We start from the raw sequence: 20,902 nt of genomic DNA on the forward strand, positions 1-20,902 counted from the left end.
TGGGTGGAGTTAGGGTGGGGTTAGGGTGGAGTCTGGGTGGAGTCTGTTAGGGTGGAGTCTGGGTGGAGTCTGTTAGGGTGGAGTCTAGGTTCTATTAGGGTGGGGTTAGGGTGGAGTCTGGGTGGGGTCTGGGTGGAGTCTGGGTTCTGTTAGGGTGGGGTCTGGGTGGAGTTAGGGTGGGGTTAGGGTGGGGTTAGGGTGGAGTCTGGGTGGAGTCTGGGTGGAGTCTGGGTGGAGTTAGGGTGGGGTTAGGGTGGAGTCTGGGTGGAGTTAGGGTGGGGTTAGGGTGGAGTCTGGGTGGAGTTAGGGTGGGGTTAGGGTGGAGTCTGGGTGGAGGCCCGTCGGGCCTCAGGATGGCTTGTCTCCTTCCTTCTTCAAACGGCTGCAGAGAGAGAACAAATGTGAACCATGAGGGTGGAGCTACCAGTAGCACCATGAGGAGGACCAGTAACCATGTACGGTAACACTGGTGTGGCTGGAGCGCGACCCTGGGGCTGGGAGTCCATCTACTGCTCTTTAGGCCCATGTGTTGAGATGAACTGATATCATCTTTATTTAACTATTCAATTGTAAAAGAAAAAGAAATATAAATCTTCCTGATCTCCAGTCAGTAACGGTAACAAATCACCCAAAAAAGAAAGAAAGAAAAGAGATCGAAAGAAAACTGTTGTTTTTTTTAATCTCCGCCTTTGCAATCTGCATATCGTGTTCTGTTACATCACGATTTAGATTTGAAGTCGCTGAACGGTTCAGCCTTACTTCCATGAGTCACCAGTCACCCTGTCCGCGCTCACTGACCGCGTTCACGAGCGTAATGGTGTGATGAACGCATCGAGTAAAGACTGGATTCATGTAAACAGGTTTATCGTCTGAGGACCGGACCGGTGAGGTGGACAGGACAGCGGGGCTGGAGCCCGTCACAGCGGCCGTCTGCCTGTGTGTCCTCCATCGTATCGCCGGGGGGTTCGCGTCCTGCGCATGCTCGAGAATTTCGGCCGGGGAATTTAACCCGGAAGTGGAAGCGGACGTCCTAATAAATAGTAGTGCTGTCGCCGGAAAGGTCAAAGGACACCATGGCCACGACGAAACCAGCAACGCCTCGTCAGACTCCTCGTTACGCCATCTTTGTTTGCATGCCGCCAGATAGTTTGTTGTTGCCGTCACGTCGCCGTGAACCGGAAGTGGCTCTAGTACCGCTTGTTGAAGGGGCCACAGCGCCACCTAGCGTGGTGGAGTCAGCCACGCTAGGTTACTCCGATCTGATCCGACGTGTGTCCTCAGACAAGTGCCCCCCCGTCCAGTGGCAACATCGTTACATGGCCTAATCATGATACGTCAGTCTGGTCCGACCATGTACCGCTCTCCTGAGTGCACTAGGGATGTGAATAACTCTAATCTTTCATGGTTGAATAATCAGTGGGTGGTTATGAACGAATAAACGATTATTGGATGTGTGCCGACATTCACAAAGGCAGCCGTGGACCATCGGCAAGAAATCACTTAATATCTTAAAACGCAAAAAAACTAACTTTAACAGTGATCAGTGTTTGTGTTGTATGCATATATATTAATATTTATGCTTGTGTATTGTGTATATTGTTTTTCTGTACATGAACTGTACATGAACTATTAGTGCTACAGAACCAACATTAGTTCCGTACGTTAATTCTTGTTTATTTGAATGGGGAAAAATGTTCGGTCCAAATGTTAAAAATCGACTTTGACCCTCGGGAACGAATAATCGAATAATGGAATATTGTGACCCATCCCTGAGTAGGGATGTCACCAGAACCGATACTTCGGTACCAAGTCGATACCAAAATTCAAAAAACGATTCAAAGCCGATGCATGCATCCAAAACTATTCGTTCAAAACCAAATCAACAAATCAAAAACAGCGTTGCTTATTCGCTTCAAATACTTTTTCTTTTCAAAACTTAATTAATAGTAATTAATACGGCGCGGTACCGAGCGGTTGAAAACAATGTTGGCGTCTCCTGTGGCGGCCCTGCCACCTGCGTTATATTACTTAATATTAGGTTGGAAGTTATGTTTTAAACCCCGCCATGCACGCAAGTGTAAACGCCAGCCGCATAGCTGCATGACTGCCTGCTTTCAGCGCGTATTTCTTTTTTATTATTATTACTTGAACGCTACATGCCACTGTTCTTTTTTTGTAATGTTAATAGTGGTTTATTTTTATTCATTACTTGAAGGCTACATGCCAGTGCCACTGTTTTTTGTAATGTTTAAATGTTTTTAATAAATAAAGTACATGGGATGTATTGTTTTGTTTTTGACCGTGGTGTCGAATTGGGTATCGAGAATCGTGGAATTTCACTGGCATTGGTATCGACTACTAAATTTCCGGTATGGTGACATCCCCGCCCCTGAGTGCACCCACCTGTAGTAGTCCTCCTGGCCGGGCAGCGGGCCCCCGTGCAGGTGGTGGTGCCCGTGCAGCCACTGCTGCTCCAGGGCCATGCGCTGCAGCTCCGCCGACTGGGCGTGCATCGCCTGCAGCTGGTGGGCCGCCGACATCTGGGGCATCTGGCCCTGCATCTCCCGCGGGTACGCAACGCCTGGAGCCGGACACACAACCCACAGCGCACACTTAGCCTGGACCCGGACACACAACCCACAGCGCACACTTAGCCTGGGGCCACGCACACACAACCCACAGCGCACACTTAGCCTGGGGCCACACACACACAACCCACAGCGCACACTTAGCCTGGGGCCACACACACACAACCCACAGCGCACACTTAGCCTGGGGCCACACACACACAACCCACAGCGCACACTTAGCCTGGGGCCACACACACACAACCCACAGCGCACACTTAGCCTGGGGCCACACACACACAACCCACAGCGCACACTTAGCCTGGGGCCACACACACACAACCCACAGCGCACACTTAGCCTGGAGCCACACACACACAACCCACAGCGCACACTTAGCCTGGAGCCACACACACACAACCCACAGCGCACACTTAGCCTGGAGCCACACACACAACCCACAGCGCACACTTAGCCTGGAGCCACACACACACAACCCACAGCGCACACTTAGCCTGGAGCCACACACACAACCCACAGCGCACACTTAGCCTGGGGCCACACACACACAACCCACAGCGCACACTTAGCCTGGAGCCACACACACACAACCCACAGCGCACACTTAGCCTGGAGCCACACACACAACCCACAGCGCACACTTAGCCTGGACCCGGACACACAACCCACAGCGCACACTTAGCCTGGACCCGGACACACAACCCACAGCGCACACTTAGCCTGGACCCGGACACACAACCCACAGCGCACACTTAGCCTGGAGCCACACACACAACCCACAGCGCACACTTAGCCTGGACCCGGACACACAACCCACAGCGCACACTTAGCCTGGAGGAGGGGGAGGAGGAGGAGGTCTGATGGGGGAGGAGGAGGAGGAGGTCTGATGGGGGAGGAGGAGGAGGTCTGATGGGGGAGGAGGAGGAGGAGGAGGAGGAGGAGGTCTGAGGGGGGAGGAGGAGGAGGAGGAGGAGGAGGTCTGAGGGGGGAGGAGGAGGAGGAGGTCTGATGGAGGAGGAGGAGGAGGAGGTCTGATGGGGGAGGAGGAGGAGGAGGAGGAGGAGGAGGAGGTCTGATGGGGGAGGAGGAGGAGGAGGTCTGATGGAGGAGGAGGAGGAGGAGGAGGAGGAGGAGGAGGAGGTCTGGTGGGGGAGGAGGAGGAGGTCTGATGGAGGAGGAGGAGGAGGAGGAGGAGGAGGAGGCGACTCACCAAACAGCGGGTGGCGCAGCATGTCGTGGTCGTGGGGGAGGTCGTTGAGCAGCGGGTTGGGGACGGGCCCGCTGGGGAACGGGAAGCGGGCCAGACGGGGCCCGGGCGCCATGGCGTCCAGAGGGTGAGGAGAGGAGCCTGGAGGTCAAAGGTCACGGTGAGCGGCCTCAGGGGGGTGACCCCTGCCTCCACTTAGCGCCCCGTACGTCACGGACAGGTTAACAACAACATCCACCTAGAGAGAGAAGGTGGCCACCGCCACGTCTCCTCTGCTCCCAACGGCTGAAGGCTCCCCTCTCATTGGCCGTTTCTCAATACCAAGTACGCGGACTACGTACTCGCGGACTTGGAAGTACGTACTTGGCAAGTCCAGACTTTCAAGTACAGACTTCCGAGAATGCGAGTACGCACTCTGCAATTGGAACAGCAGCGGACTCGATGATGCATTCTGGGATATTTAACGGTCCCAAGTCCACACGAGTCACCTCCGATGCGTCCTCGGTAGAACGGCCTCATCGAGAACGCATCGAGAACACACACGGGTTTTACGACAGTACTCGCGTACTTGGAATTGGAACAGTGCTTGGGCTACCACTGATGACGTTTATCGAGAACGCAAGTACACGAGAACACACGAGAACGCGAATTGAGAAACGGCTATTGTGTTAATGAAACCGAAGGCTGAACGACAGCGAGGCGGGCCTGCTGCGTGGGCCCGCTTACTGAAGCTTCACCGCCGCAGAGAAACACACTCCAGGGACGAGGGTCGCCACAACAGCAAAGGAAATGGCTTCATTAAGTGAACTACATCATCATCTTTTTCAATCAGCATTCGAAAGTGAACGTTGAACGTTGTGTGTCTACCGATCTAAACGAATATGAGACCATTTGAATTGACCTCCTATCAATATTACCATCCACACAAGTCAACCTCCAGCATTTTCTATTTTCTTACTTTTTTGAATTATAAAAGCGATTGAATTCTTGTCCTTGATAGCATGATAGCATGATAGCCTACACCACTGACCACATAACCATTCAGTTCCAGTATTAATGCGCCACTGATTTTACTGTCTTAAAGGACAATTCTGGTATTCTGAACATTGAGCCCCCTTTTTGCGTATGTCTAGGAGGTAATAGAGTGGTGGACACCGACATGTTGACTACTGGTCCTGTCTCTGGTATTTGGCTCATTTAGAATCGCCCTGCCTGCTTCAGAATGGTTCTCCGTCTCAACAGTAGGACTAGAACCGAGCGAAAAGACTACGACCAAACGTCAACAACCCCATGTCTGTTTCTGGTTCCGGTCCGGTTTCCGTTTCAATGGATTTACAAAACGCCAAATAAAACACGACAGAAACTGTATTTGGCTACGATACTTGATTTGGAACATCAACGAACACCACTGACCACTCGGACGAACAAACGTTTAGGGTTGTTCTAAGGACCCGTAGCCAGCCATCCTGAAGCAGGCAGGGCGATTCTAAATGAGCCAAATACCAGAGACAGGACCAGTAGTCAACAGGTCGGTGCCCACCGCTCTATTACACCCTAGACGACCCAGAGAGGGGCTCAATGTTCAGAACACCAGAGCCGTCCTTAAGGGACCACACAGAACCGTCCTTAAGGGACAGAACCGTCCTTAAGGGACCACACAGAGCCGTCCTTAAGGGAACCGTCCTTAAGGGACCACACAGAGCCGTCCTTAAGGGACCACACAGAGCCGTCCTTAAGGGACCACACAGAGCCGTCCTTAAGGGACAGAACCGTCCTTAAGGGACCACACAGAACCGTCCTTAAGGGACCACACAGAGCCGTCCTTAAGGGACCACACAGAGCCGTCCTTAAGGGACAGAACCGTCCTTAAGGGACCACACAGAACCGTCCTTAAGGGACCACACAGAGCCGTCCTTAAGGGACCACACAGAGCCGTCCTTAAGGGACCACACAGAGCCGTCCTTAAGGGACCACACAGAGCCGTCCTTAAGGGACCACACAGAGCCGTCCTTAAGGGACAGAACCGTCCTTAAGGGACCACACAGAACCGTCCTTAAGGGACCACACAGAGCCGTCCTTAAGGGACCACACAGAGCCGTCCTTAAGGGACCACACAGAGCCGTCCTTAAGGGACCACACAGAACCGTCCTTAAGGGACCACACAGAACCGTCCTTAAGGGACCACACAGAGCCGTCCTTAAGGGACCACACAGAGCCGTCCTTAAGGGACCACACAGAGCCGTCCTTAAGGGACAGAACCGTCCTTAAGGGACCACACAGAGCCGTCCTTAAGGGACCACACAGAACCGTCCTTAAGGGACCACACAGAGCCGTCCTTAAGGGACCACACAGAGCCGTCCTTAAGGGACCACACAGAGCCGTCCTTAAGGGACCACGCCACCTCAGGAGAGGCGCTGGTTAGTTTCCCCCAGACGCCCCCGGCGTGTCGCTGTGTGTTCCGCCGCCGCCCACCTTGGTTGAGGGGGTCCTGCTGGTGCAGGTGGAGGTGCGAGTGGATGTGGGAGTGCTGGTGGTGGTGCGGCGTCACGTTCAGCATCTGCAGCCTCGCGGCCGGGTCGCTGGCCACCGACGCCATGCGCTCGGCGTGCAGCCGCTCCGCCGTCAGCCGCTCGGCGTAGCTCAGCTCGGGCCGCAGCGGCTGGCTGGCCATCAGCATGCGCTCGCGGGCCTCCAGGTGGCCGAGGCCCGGGTGGAACGGGGCGAAGTGGTGCGGCGGGCCGGCGATGTGCGGCAGCACCAGGGCGCCGTGCCGGGCGAAGTGCTCCATGGGGTTGGCGGCCGGGTGCAGCGCCTCCAGCTCGGGCGCCTTCAGCTCGTAGCCGGGCTTCATGCGCTCCCGCAGCTCGCGCTCCCGCAGGCCGCGCAGCTCGCGCTCGCGCAGCGCGGGGTCGGCGCCGTACAGCCCCGGCATGTGGTAGGCCAGCAGCGGCTCCCCGGGGCTCAGGGACATGAAGAAGGGGTGGTTGCGGTTGGTGGGCGACATGACGTGCGGCCGGGCGTACTCGCTGAGCGTGCGCAGGGCGGGCGTGTCCGGGCCGATGTAGGGCGGCACCGCCGCCACCGTGGTGGGCGGCGGGTCGAAGGACGACGAGCGCATGTGGCCGTGGGCCGCCGACATCTGGGCCGACATCTGGGCCGACATCTGGGCCGACATCTGGGCCGACATCTGGGCCGACATCTGGGCGTCGCTCATGCGGCTGTCGTGGGACGAGCTGGAGACTCTCTGTGGGGGGGGGGGGGGGAGAGGAGGGGGGAGGGGGGGGGTGAGACGTGTGTCACGGGTCGACATGCTTTTACCCAAAGCGACAAGCCTGCATACACACACTGACACGCCCGCGGAGGAGCGACCCAGCAGCGGTCAGGGGGAGGCGTCTCGCTCAGGGACACCTCCCCACTCCGCTGGGCTAAGCCCACCTTACAGACACATGTTATCCTCACACGTCATAACGCTACACGCCCAGGCCGTCATTTAAACATTTACATTCACACGCGTCCCCCAACGAAGCACCGGGGAAAAAAAAAAAAAAAACGAAAAGAAAAGTGAAACCTTAAACTCACCGCATTTTTGTCTGCCTCCCTCTCTCGCTCTCTCTCCCTCTCTCGCTCCCTCTCCCTCTCTCGCTCTCTCTCCCTGTCCTTCTCCCTGTCCCGGTCCTGCCGGGCGTGGAGCTCCGCCTCCCTCCTGGACTTCTCTATCGTCTCCTCCCTCTTCTTGGCCAGCTTGGAGGTGGCCAGCGGCGTGAAGAACAGGTCCGTCCTGGAGCAGGAGTTGTAGCCGCGGTCCCAGTGCTTGATGAACCTGGAGGAGAGGACACATGTCAGCGCTGAGGGCCCTGCTCCGGGCCAGGACCCCTGGCCCTGGAGGTTCATAGCCCCCTGGGGCTGTGCCCTATCACACAGGGTTCATAGCCCCACTGGGGCTGTGCCCTATCACACAGGGGTTCATAGCCCCCCTGGGGCTGTGCCCTATCACACGGGGTTCATAGCCCCACTGGGGGCTATGAACTGGGCTGGACTGGACGGGCAGAGAGACGGCCAGCAGAGTGCAGCCGTCCGCAGACTGAGAGGGGCTCCCTTGTTTCAGGGCCTGGCCGCTTCACAGCCATTCTTGAAAAAGGGAATTTGTTTGCAAACAAAAGAGGCTGTATTGACGTTGTCATTCTCTCCGTCCTCAGCAGAGTCTTGTGATTGGTTCCCTGGTTTCTTCTTTCCCTCAACAACAACAACAACAACAACAACAACACAGTTGTGCTGCCAGTGAACCCAGAGGGTCACCACGTCTTGAGCAGGAAAACGTTCTGTGCAGATTTCAGACGTTAATGACCATCAGATGTTCCTCTGTTCCTACTCCTACCCATGCAGGAAATCTCCTGGAACGCTCAGGCCTTCACGTGTGATCAGCTGGGGACCGAGGCACGGTGACCGTCCCTGGTTCTGACGTTAAACAGGTGACCTCCTCTGAATATCCAGGAGTCGACATAGATAGTGACCTGAGCTGGCGCACACGTGTGGCAGATGTCTGTGCCAGAACTCATCGGCGCCTCCACTTCTTGTTTGGGGTCAGTAAAAACATAAAGCTAATCTTCTATAGGGCAACGATTGAGTCTATTCCTCGGTGTGGTATTACCAGCTGGTTTGGAAACCTAACAGTGAAATCTAAACCCCAGATCTTTAACCTAGTTAAGACAGCAGGCAAAATGATAGCAACACCAGTACCACCAGTACCACCAGTACCACCAGTACCAGTACCACCAGGAGCTCTTCCATCAGGCAACATCAAGTCAGGCTCAGCCTATTCTACCTGACAGCTCCCATCTGTTGTGAATACACAGTCAGGCAGGAGGTACAGGGTTTCTCTGTACAACAGGTATAATTAAGTGAATTGAAGTGATCTATTGCTTTTATAAAACGGTTACGTAAGTGTGGCAAAATGAAAGTCATAGACACCCTCAATTTTGAAAAAGCGAGAAAGTTGGAAAAGCATTTTTTTAACGAATACAAAAAAGTAGTCCTTCCTGGCTGCCGGCAAAGTGTACGGCGGTTGCTATGCAACACACTGTAGCGTCCTTCAGAGAGAAGGCTAGAGATGGTAGCTCGGTACAACATTTCCACCCTATCCATCAATCAACATGGGGGGGGGGAGGTTATTATCTGCCTGCTTCGCCCGTGCCTAAATCCGCCACTGCATACGGTGTTGCGCTGTACATGCTCGCTTTAATTGAGAATGAGGAGTCACGTGATTTTTGGGGAGGGGAGGGGTTTCAGCCTGTCTGCCATGATGGCATCCACGGCTATCGGTTGCCAGGGGCAACGTTGTCAGAGCGGCATAGAGACAGATGAGGAGATACGCAACATAGAGACGCAGGAGACATTACGAGATAGAAATAAAGAGTGAAGGGCAATTTCCACCAGAACCGTCACGGAAGCGGCACGGCAATAAAAACGTTTGCCGAAGACATTAGAAACCATTATAGTCGATGTAGGTTATTCCACTGGATACGGCACGGCACGGAACCAAACCGGCACTACTTTTTTTGAAAGTTGCCGGTTCACAGCCGTGTCTCAGAACACTTGTACAGCCATTCAGTTTATGATGTTTATGATCTTTATTCATTAATTGCGCCGCGGCCGAACTGACGTGGATATTCTCTGATATTATGTAAGCATAAGCACCGCGGAAACCACTGCTGTCGAAAGACACTGATCCATTTTCACTGTTGACGCGAGTGGCTCTAGTTCTACCTCCACGGCCCTGCAGCGGGCAATTATCGGACAATATTGTCCTATAGTGTGTGGTTTTCCGTCTTGTGTTCGAATCTCATGTATTTGTATTTACGATCGGAGAGCAATAAATCGGCTGAGATTCTCTTTATGTGTGTGGTGTACATCCGACTCAACTCTTGTGTGGGGCAGCCTTCAGTGCGTTGTCCATTTAGGGAACCTGACAAACTGTAGCCCGCTGTTCTTATGGTTTCCTCGACGATCGTGTGAGGCATTGGAGCAGTTTTTAACGCAGCAGTTATTTCCAGGTATTGTTAAAACAGTACAGAATTGCAACAACCTCCTCTGCTAGCAGCTACCGTGTCAACAACAACGCAAAGCTCAGCTGCACTCGGAGGGGCGTACCTTCCAACATGGCGGGAAGGGGGGGGGCTCTGTGCCGTGACCACAACTCCTCATTCTCATATTGAGAATGGGCGTGGGCGGGGCTCGTTTCTTTTTTGGTTTTCTTTTTTTTGCGGATGCATTATTTAAAAAAAAAATGTGGGTGGGGAGCATGCATTTGAAATATTGCGAGAACACTACGTGTCATCGTGGGAAGCCAATATCGTCATCTGATAAAAATTTGATATATTGTGCAACCCTAATGTATGGGTATAAATGGATGTATATTTATTTAGGATTGAATGCATGGTTAGGGCTGAATGGATACGTTTGTGTATTAACATATGACTGAATGAAGGAAGAAGTGTTATTTTTAAGGTTGAATGCTTGCATGTGTAGAAATGTAGAAATGAATGTATATTTATTTAGGATTGAACGCATGGGAAGTTGTGAATGGATAAATGAATGTATATATAATGAACTGGATGAATGGATGATTATGTAAGCATGAATGAGTGTAAGGCATGTACGGTAGAACAGAATGAATGTTGAATGAATGTTGGTGGGATTGCTCTTTTGCACATGGATGGCAATTTGCACAGTAACCAAAATGTTTACTTTATTTCGTTTTTACTTTTTGTACTTTGACCATCTTACTTACATGGTCTGTTGGCTGGATGCCTTTGTTGCATGTGGTGTGTTGTATGTCTTCACTGTTATTGATGCAGAAATGTCCCCACCCTAAGACAAGTTTCTCCCCAGGGAGACGAAATAAAGTGACGTTTGACTTTGAGGCTTTAGTAACCATTTCGATACGTGCTGCTTCCTCCTGTTGTTTTAACAACCGATATATTTGATAACAGATTAAATGAATGATGATGAACCTCAATGTTGACATACGTAGAACAAAGAGGGATGGCACGCTGCTACTCTGTGATTACTCTTCTCAATGCTGTGGAACGCTCCGTTCACTCCAATCCGCCTTCCATCCCAAAGTTCTCCAGTCAATCATTTTTGCATAATTGACTGTTGCTAAGCATAATTGACTGTTGCCAAGCATAATTGACTGTTGCTAAGCATAATTGACTGTTGCTAAGCATAATTGGCCGCTAAGGACCGTCAAGGAAAGTGGATTTCTGCCTCTGATTCCAGTCTTTCATATCACTCCGCAAGTGACGTCAACGTCTCGGGCGGACCGTTTCTCTGCTGATCAACGCTACGAAGCCGCTAACACACTAGCTGTAAGAAGACACAGCGGGTTAAGTTATCTTTTCGTTTTGGCAAGTAGCCGTGTAATAAGAGGGATAATGTAGAGAACGTCGCCGGTCATTATCTAACATAATCCCAGATAATGAGCGGCGGTCTGTACATTATCTACCTGGTGGGCTGATAATGAGCGGCGGTCTGTACATTATCTACCTGGTGGGCTGATAATGAGCGGCGGCCTGTACATTATCTACCTGGCGGACTGATAATGAGCGGCGGTCTGTACATTATCTACCTGGCAGACTGATAATGAGCGGCGGTCTGTACATTATCTACCTGGCGGACTGATAATGAGCGGCGGTCTGTACATTATCTACCTGGTGGGCTGATAATGAGCGGCGGTCTGTGCATTATCTACCTGGCGGACTGATAATGAGCGGCGGTCTGTACATTATCTACCTGGTGGGCTGATAATGAGCGGCGGTCTGTGCATTATCTACCTGGCGGACTGATAATGAGCGGCGGTCTGTACATTATCTACCTGGCGGACTGGCTGGCGTGGCTGGCCACGTTGACGACCGTGGGCTCTGGAGACGGGCTGCCGGCCGGGGGGGGCGGGCTCTCCGCCTCTTCCAGCTCATCCATTGGCTCCTCCTTGATGTGGACGTGGGCGCCGTGGGGGCTGCTGGCGGGGGGGCCGGGCCTGAGGCCGTGGGGAGGGAAGGAGGGGTGGAGGCTGGGGGCGGGGCCTAGCTTGTGGCCGGAGGCGGGGCCTGTATTGTGGCTGGGGGCGGGGCCTATTTTGTGGCTGGGGGCGGGGCCAATGTTGTGGATGGAGGCGGGGCCAATGTTGTGGCTGTGGGCGGGGCCAATGTTGTGGCTGTGGGCGGGGCCAATGTTGTGGATGGAGGCGGGGCCAATGTTGTGGCTGTGGGCGGGGCCAATGTTGTGGATGGAGGCGGGGCCAACATTGTGGATGGAGGCGGGGCCTATGCTGTGGATGGAGGCGGGGCCAACGTTGTGGATGGAGGCGGGGCCAACGTTGTGGATGGAGGCGGGGCCTGCTTTGTGGCTGGGGGCGGGGCCTATGCTGTGGCCGGCCTGCGCCATGGCGGCGAGGGCGTGGGGGTGGGCGTGGGGCAGGTGGGGGGGGTGGGCGCGGGGGTGGTTCTGGAGGTGGGGCAGAGCGGCCAGCTGGGCGGCGGGGAGGCTCTGCATGAGCTGCAGGGGGGGCGGCGGCGCCCCCGGGGCGTGCTGGTTGGGCAGCGCGTTGAGGGGCTTGAGCGCCGGGGGGGGGGGCAGGTTGGTGGGCATCTGGGTGAACTGCGTGGCCGACAGGTGGGGCGACTGCCGCAGCGAGGGCGGGATGGGCGTGGTGGGCGGGGGCTTGGCCTGCGGCGCGGGGGGGGGGGGGGGCCTGCGGGCCCGGGGGCTCCCTGGGGAAGTGGGGCGGGGCCTGGCGCTGGGCGGCCGGGGGCGGGGGGCTGTGGGGAGGAGCCTGGAGGGAGGGAGGGGGGGGAGAGCCCTGGGCCGCCGGGGGCGGGCCCGGGGCGGGCGGAGCGTGGAGGGAGGGGGCCGGCGCGGCGTGGGGGGGCTGCGGGGCCTCCTGGGGGGCCGGGCCCTGCTGGGGGGGCTGCGGCGGGGCGGGGGCGTGCTGGTCGGCGGCGGCGGCGGCGGCGGCGGCGGGCGGCGGGCCGCCGGGCGGCGGGGAGGAGTCCGAGTCGCTCTCGTTGCCGGGCTGCGGGCTGGGGATGCTGGGGGAGGAGCTGCGGTTGTCCTGGTCGATGTCTTTGGTGTCGCTGCCGTCGTCGTTGGCGCTGCGGCTGTCGGAGCTCTCCTCCTCCACCTCGGACCGGGACGCCTCCTGCTGGAGCAGAGGGAGCGGTCAGAGCCTCCGTCAGGCGTCCGGACCACACCCGTGTCTCAAGACAACCATTTCATTATTTTCGATACTTCAAAATTCCCCACGATTCCATTCGATCCGATAATCAATAAACTGGGTACGTTTCATAAGACCAGGTGTTAGGTGTGGGGTGCGTACCAGTACCCTCCTGGTACAGTACCAGGAGGCGGTGTCACCCTGGGTCTCTGTGCGTTCGTACCTGGGTCTGGGGCTTCTTGGCCGTCATCTTGCTGAGCTCGCCAGCCTCGGGGGCCACCACCTCCCTGGTGCGCTTGCTGGTCTTTGGTAACAGAACCTCCTCTTTGACCTTCTGACCGGTGACATGAGAAACCATCGCAGTTACAAGGAGATGCAAATGCCTACATACATGACATAGCATAGGGAACAGGGCCGCTACCAGCAACACGCACCGTTCACCGTTAGGAGATGAGAACACGTTTGCTCTTAAGAAAGTTGTGAAGCGTAAAAAGATCAACAATGTCTTTGATCGTTTTTCATTCATATTTTTGCTTTCCGGCGTTGGATTATCGATACGTTTCTAAAGGTATATTCAAATAGTTCATTAAAAGAACGTCTCCAGATACCAATGGAATACAGAGTTTGGGATGCAAAGGATTCCACTTTTTCTCAGACCAAGTACTCACACAGAACAAGTACTTACATTTGGCTACTTGCCGACGTTTAATAGTGGAATTGGCATTGTATAGGTACAATATGAGCGTTAAAAATTACAAAATCATTTGAATATTAAAAATAATAAGGAATGAAATTCGAATGGGATCACAGAGGAAGATCGACGGCTCTAGATTAGATCTGTGCAGCAGCCTGAAGCCTCTCACCGTGACGATGCGCTACATATCAGAGACATTTACAGCTGGGCGATTGATCGATTTTTAATCGTAATTCAAATTTATGGTTTTAAAAATGAAAATCGATTATTTAGTTATTATTATGTATATTTTTAAATCAAGTGCAGTGATTTTAAATGGGGTGTTTACGGTAGCCCTGAGGTCCTGTAGGTCAACGCCCTCCTCTTCAGAGAGAGTTAAACATCACAGACGTGAGACGTGAGTGTGTAGAGTTTGCCTGAAGTCTGTGGCGACCAAAAGCAGCACAACACATTAAAGACATCTTAAACTGAGGCCCGCAGCAGAGTGGAAGATGTCTGTTATTTGTTTAGCTTTTGTTAATCATTGTTATTCTTCAAATAAAATCCAAACTTTTATAGAAAAGCGATTTTAGAGATTTAATTTTTAGGCCAAATCGCCCAGCCCTGGAGACATCACGCTTGGACGGGCTTCAGAGGAGGAGGTTCCATAAACCGATGAACCACAATATGTGCTGCACTCTCTCCCCAACACCTCCTAACTATGAATGTCCTCTCCCCTTTTAAATGTCAAGAACTCTGCAAAACCCCCGATGACAAACAACTAAATATCCAGCCTTCAACACAAGCCTTCCCCAGCGGCCCCAGAGAGGCGTAGGGCCGGGGTCCTCCTACCTTGGTGGGCCTCTTGGTGGAGTCGCTCTTGCTGTCGGTGGAGGAGGTCCTGGAGGCGTTGGAGGCGGAGCTGGCCCCACTGGGGGAGGGCTGGCTGCTGGACTGCTGCTCCTCGCTGGTGGGCGAGCCCGTCAGTCGCCTGTGACCGCTCCTCAGAGAAGACAGCTGGGTCCAAACATTAAGCGCTCATTAGTCCACCAGTTAGTCATGAGTTGACCCCATGTCTGGACTAGAGCTGCAAACTCGAGTCCCCGTCAAGCTAACCATAAACAATGACCAAAACATTGGAATAGAGAAGAGAGAGATGGTTTTGTGGTCATCTGTCAGTGACGTTTACAGCAGCATACTGCTGCTGGGTGGTCCATTAGAGGGGTCACACACCTTACTTAATGTTGTTTGAAGGACAAGTTTTCATTTGTTGATTTAAATTGAATATCCAAGATGTTGTATATTCAACACTGGAAATACAGTGATGTGACACGGGAACTAAAGAGGTGACCATCTGCTCAGGAGACGGCCAGCAGCACTCCTCTCTATAGCGCCATCGTTTGGTCAGTGAATACACAATAATATAATAATATATACACAATAGGTGGGTAACAAAGTAGCCTGCCCTAAACCGTAGCCTAACTAAAATGCAATTGACCCGGATACGTCTCAAGTTCTCAAACGTTCCCGATGGGTGGGTCATTAATATCTCTGTTTCCTGCCAGCTGTACAACGTGAGAACAAGATTAAAGAACAGAGTATCCCCCCCGGTGCGGGCGTGGCGCACACAGACGATACCAACGTTCAGCACATCCACACGCGTACGTCGGTGAAAACTAGAAGAACGCATTATCTTCACCTGTCGCTGCGCTGTGTGTCAGTAATGATATAATTAATGATTACAAATCATGGAGCTCAACTGGACTGTACACGTACGCCGCCATTCAGGTTCTGTGGAAAAGGCAACATCGTTTTTTTGCGCGCAGGTTAATTCTAGGGGTGGGAATCTCTCGGCACCTCACGAAGCGATTTGATTCAGAGGTCAACGATTCGATTCTAAAACGATTATCGATGCAACCAATTTTTTTATGTACATTTCCACACGTGATTTTCAAAAATATATATACAGTATATATATATATATATACATCTGAGTTTGCTACTCAGTTTGCTGATCACTTCCTACTTTTGTGATGATCATTAAGACAATCAACAGATGAATTACCTTGTCTAATGTTGTATTAGAGAAAAAGCTTCTGTCAGAAATATGACTTTCTATGAACAATGCTATAATCAATGCAGCTTGCATTACAACACAACATGGAAGTATGTACAAAATAAACAAATTCCGTTTTCTTTTCTTTCTAATCTTTCTTTTCTATGTCATTAAAGAAAAAACTGCTCTTAGTCAATAAGAACAAGAACTTGTTTGTCGTTGTTGTGTCTGGCTGTGAGTGTGCGTGCGTGCTATGCGTAGGCTGAATCGCAATCGCGTCAGGACAAATCTAATTTGTCTTGACGCGATTGAAGATAATTGATTGAAGATAATTGAAATAATTTTAAAATTACTACAATTATCCCTCTCTTCATTCCACACCCCAAACATGACAATCAAAATGTCCTGGAACAGAAACAACAACCAGAGAACCAGTGATCGCAGTTTTGAAGCTTCGCCACCAGGGTGTGCTGCAGCATCTGCCGCACCCCTACTACCAAACACACGCGCGAGTTTGTTTACATACAAACTTACATACACACAAAAACAAGTTCTAGAGCGGTCTGCAGAATACAGAGCCTGTGTAACATAGAATCTTTAGAATTATATAAACTCTACGTGGACCGTAACCCCACCGCAACCCCTGCCCAAAACATCTCCCTGCGTGTCTGCGCCCGCAGGTTCTCTACGCAGAGGCAGGCAGAAAGGAGAGCTTTCTGTAGCGCAGGAAAAAAATAGTTGCATCGAGATATAATCGTTTTAGAATCGAATTGTTGACCTCTGAATCTGAATGGACTGGTGAGGTGCCGAGAGACCCCCGCCCCCCCCCCCCCCCCCCGTAGAAACATGGCAGTGCAGCATGGCGGCCCTCGTGGAAGAACACCGGAAATACATAAGTATTTAAATGTAAATACAAGTATATAAATGTAAATACAGTATATAAATGTAAATACAAGTATATAAAAGTAATTACATGTATATAAATGAAAATACAAGTATATAAATACAAGTATATAAATGTAAATATAAGTATATAAATACAAGTATATAAATGTAAATATAAGTACTTAAATGTAAATATAAGTATATCAATGTAATTACATGTATTTAAATGTAAATATAAGGGTTCATCCTAAAGTACCTGATTCCTTTTCAAGGGGTAACACCAAACCTATTGGGTGTGTGGTGTGCTGGTTGGACCAGGAGTGCCGGTACGGGGGGGGTGGGGGGGGTGTGGTGGTTCGGGATGGGGATCGAAACCTGGTTCTATCAAGGACCCGGTTCCACTTTTTTCAAAACCCGAAAATCAATAACGTTTGGGCTTATCGATACCACTATCGAGTCTCGTCGGTTTTTTTTTCTCCTGTAGGTCCTGTAACGTAATTGTGTGTCCCTCGAGTCGCGTCACGGCACTTAAATCTAATCAATCTAATAAAAAAAAATTAGTAATCCAATCCAAATCCGTGTTGTAATCGGCAGCATACAAGCTAGTTAGCTTGAAAAGTAAATAAAGTTTCAGCCGTGCTGCGTGATGCTGTGTTCAGGTTGGCTCAGTAAAACGACTATTAGGTTATCATGATGCGTTCAAGTGTAACGTAAAGAAAAGGGAAATTGAGTTTTTGGCGAGAAACATGAGTAATACAGTTGTATAGTTCTCTAATCATTTTAGAATATATAATTAAACTACTGATGCCAATATTTATTAAAAATTACATTTAATTTAAAATACAATTAGGCTAGAAACGTTTTTGTTATGCTCACTTGTTAAGCAATAAAAGCAATACCGGTTCTGTTAAAAACATATTGTCGCGTCGTCTTTCCACCAAATAATAGGAAAGTATCGATAGTGGTATCGATAAAGACTGGGATCGATAAGGAGTATCGATAAAGACTCGGATCGATAAGGAGTATCGATAAAGACTGGGATCGATAAGGAGTATCGATAAAGGTATCGATAAAGACTGGGATCGATAAGGAGTATCGATAAAGGTATCAATAACTATTAACGACCGCCCTCCCTATCCCTATGTGTGCTGGTTGGACCAGGAGTGTCGGTACGGGGGGGTGTGTGGTGGTGTGCTGGTTGGACCAGGAGTGTCGGTACGGGGGTGTGTGTGGTGGTGTGCTGGTTGGACCAGGAGTGCCGGTACGGGGGTGTGTGTGGTGGTGTGCTGGTTGGACCAGGAGTGCCGGTACGGGGGGGTGTGTGGTGGTGTGTGTGAGACTCACGGCCGCTCTGCTCCGCCGCGTCCTCATGCCGTGCTTCCCGCTGGAGTCCTCGTCCTCCTCCTTCACGGGTTTGAACATGAAGGGGGGGTCGGCCGCCTTCTGGGCGCCGGGGAGGCGGCCGTGCTTGTTGAAGTAGACGTGGCACGTGGCGCACAGCACGGTGCTGAGCCGCCCCCCCGCGGGGTGCCAGTCCTTAGAGGCTGCAGGGGGGGGGGAGGGGGGGGGTTAGCACCATCACACCTATAACACCTGAAGGGGTGAGCCGTCACTCTGACCCATGATGCTTAACCCCGTCTCTGACTCCTATCGGTGATGTGAGAAACAGACTAATTAAGAACAACAAGAATTAGATACAATACAGTACAACTTTATTAATCCCACTAGGGGCAATTCGTTTGAGCAGCTTGTATACAGACACAGTGATATACAAACAACAAATACACATACGCAACTACGGAGCATTTAGTAGTCGAATTGCAGAGGGGATGAACGACTTGGAATGGCGGTTTGTTCTGCAAGCAGGTAAAGCGTAGCGACGCCCTGATGGCAACACAGAGAATTCACTTTTAAGAACATGGCCAGAAGAAGCCAAAATACCTGCTGCTTTCTTAATGATTTGCCGATTGCAAAAATAACCCAAGTCCCTTTCTCTCAGATCTCTCTCTGTCATAACAGGTCAACTTTCATCAGCAGCAACAATGTACAATGTTTTGAAAAAAAAAGCATAGCCACTCTATAATATTGTGGAAATGGAAATGTACCGTAAACTCAAATAATTAAATATTATTAACAATAAACGGCCAAAGAAGAGACGGTGGAGCAGCAGAGATGGGGTACGCATGCAGCTCAGCAGCAGAAGGGCCTCAGGCACGGCTTTCCTTCTGAATGAAGATCAGCAAATCTGCCTTTTTATCCAGAATAGTGTGTGTGTGTGTGTGTGTGCGTGCGTGCGTGCGTGCGTGCGTGCGTGCGTGCGTGCGTGCGTGCGTGCGTGCGTGCGTGCGTGCGTGCGTGCGTGCGTGCCTTTTCTTTCATGTTCTTAAACAGCGCTGCTGGCCTATAATCATGATTTCATTTAAACTAAGCACAAAGTACAAACCACTGTTGTATTCACTCTGCTCAAAGCTGTCTTAAGCGGAACGGAAGTGGGTTGGTTAACCAGTGACAGCGCTCACACCGTCGCCGCTACACAGCCACGCCTCAACCTCCAGCGCTGCCAAAACACCGCTCCACTGGCACACAGTGAACACAGAAGAAGCCCTCAGATCTGGTGTTTGTGCGTCGTCTTTGTAGCAGACGGTGCCCGGGGCTCGTCTGGTGTGTGACATGGAGGCTCTGCCTTAACCCAGACACAGAGTTCCTCCCCACAGCAATTACTCAAGATACAGTACTTTTTTCAAACTTTTTTTTTTCACAAATGATACGGGAAAGAATGTCAACTAAATGTCTGCACAACACCTCTTATCTCTATGAGGATGAGGATGAGGGCGGGTTCAAGCAGCCTGGCCCGAGTCAGACTGACTGCCTGCTGCACAGTGAGCAGCGATGGCAAACGTGGTTGCCGTGGTTCAAGATGGACCGAGATCCACGATTGGCCAAAACAGACTGAATCCCCTTTCTCAATCTGTCCATTGAAAGCGAGGAAACAGGCCTACCTCTTGGGATAGAAAGCTAAACGCTGTTACCAGCTCGCAGACGCACCGTGAACGCCTTTTGAGCTCACGCTGTCGGCCGGTTCATCCACAGAAATACGTGGTCATGGCAACTACAGCGAATTCACTCTTGTTTCTGTATCATTGCCGTCTTAGTAGAGGCTGTCTCAATGGGTGTGTATGCCAGTGCGCCCTGAGTATGTGCCATGTAATATTCCCAGAACGCTTTTACACATGGCGCTAAATTACGCATTCCTTGATTAAGTCAGTAGAGTCACACCAATAGGAGCCTGGGGGCCAAAGGCCACCGTACTCCGCTACTGGTCACACGCTGCGCTGGGTGTTTAAGGATTGTGGATGGAAAACAATTTCTTTACACAAGTGAAGTTATTTAAAAGTTTCCAGAAGTATTTTGTGCCGTATTGCTTTTTATAGATTCATCATGTAAATACAAAAAAATGAAGCTTAAAGACCTGTGCGATTTCTTTCAGACATTATTGCAACGTAACGATATTAATGATATAGGGTTAGGCTGTGTTTTGCGGGGCCTCTCCGCACACAGCAGGGCCGCACAACGGCTGTCCGAGGACGCATTGGCCAGCAGCGGCAGTGACGGCCACCAGCCGGCCCCAGCCATCATCCACACTCACACTAGAGGTGGAGATCGGAGCCTTCGTGACAATATCGATTTCTTAAGCCATAGCTGTCAAAGTCGAGGCCCGCGGGCCTAATCCGGCCCGCAGTGTCATTTAATTTGGCCCCCCAGATAATATCTAATGTCTATCAGAACTGGCCCGCTGGTGTATCGCATTTCAGCGTTAACACGCGTCTTGGCGCCAGCCCGTAATCCTGTACCAACCCCCCCCCCGGTCAACAACTCCGCCACCCCGTAATTCAGTACCCCCCCCCACCCTGTTATAATGCAATGTCCCCAATTAGTGTAATGTACTTGGCCCACGACTTTGTCCAAGATTTAAAGTTTGGCCCACTGTATATTTGAGTTTGACACCCCTGTCTTAAGCCAACCATTCGATTATTTTCGATACTTCAGAATTCCCCACGATACGATACGATCCGATACTCAATATCTTTTACATTATATCTATTAATATAATATCTATCAAATAAATCGACAAAAAAATTATCATTTGCCTTTTATTGAGAATACAGAAACAGTATTCTGTACACACTTTAGTGCTGACTGTGCAGGTCTAGTACGGCAAATAGCCTATTCACTGTAAAAAGAATGAATAATAATAATCTTTTTTTTTTAATAATTAATACTC

The 20,902-nt window shown here is 51.3% G+C and overlaps 1 protein-coding gene across 1 annotated transcript; it reads right to left on the reverse strand.

Moving 5' to 3' along the window:
- Nucleotides 1–243: 243 nt before the first annotated feature.
- Nucleotides 244–18,161, reverse strand: LOC311375674 (uncharacterized protein). The gene is made up of 10 exons (XM_084490741.1): nt 17,965–18,161; nt 14,532–14,696; nt 13,230–13,340; nt 12,614–12,994; nt 11,669–12,519; nt 7,375–7,615; nt 6,268–7,039; nt 3,799–3,936; nt 2,404–2,581; nt 244–382 (listed from the first exon to the last, which is right to left on the reverse strand). Exons 1-10 carry the CDS (start codon nt 18,040–18,042, stop codon nt 349–351), a joined length of 2,949 nt encoding a protein of 982 aa, XP_084346867.1. The 5' UTR covers nt 18,043–18,161; the 3' UTR covers nt 244–348.
- Nucleotides 18,162–20,902: the final 2,741 nt, after the last annotated feature.

This window comes from Micromesistius poutassou (genome assembly GCF_964030765.1).
Source record: "Micromesistius poutassou genome assembly, contig: SCAFFOLD_2440, whole genome shotgun sequence".
Lineage (NCBI taxonomy): Eukaryota > Metazoa > Chordata > Actinopteri > Gadiformes > Gadidae > Micromesistius > Micromesistius poutassou.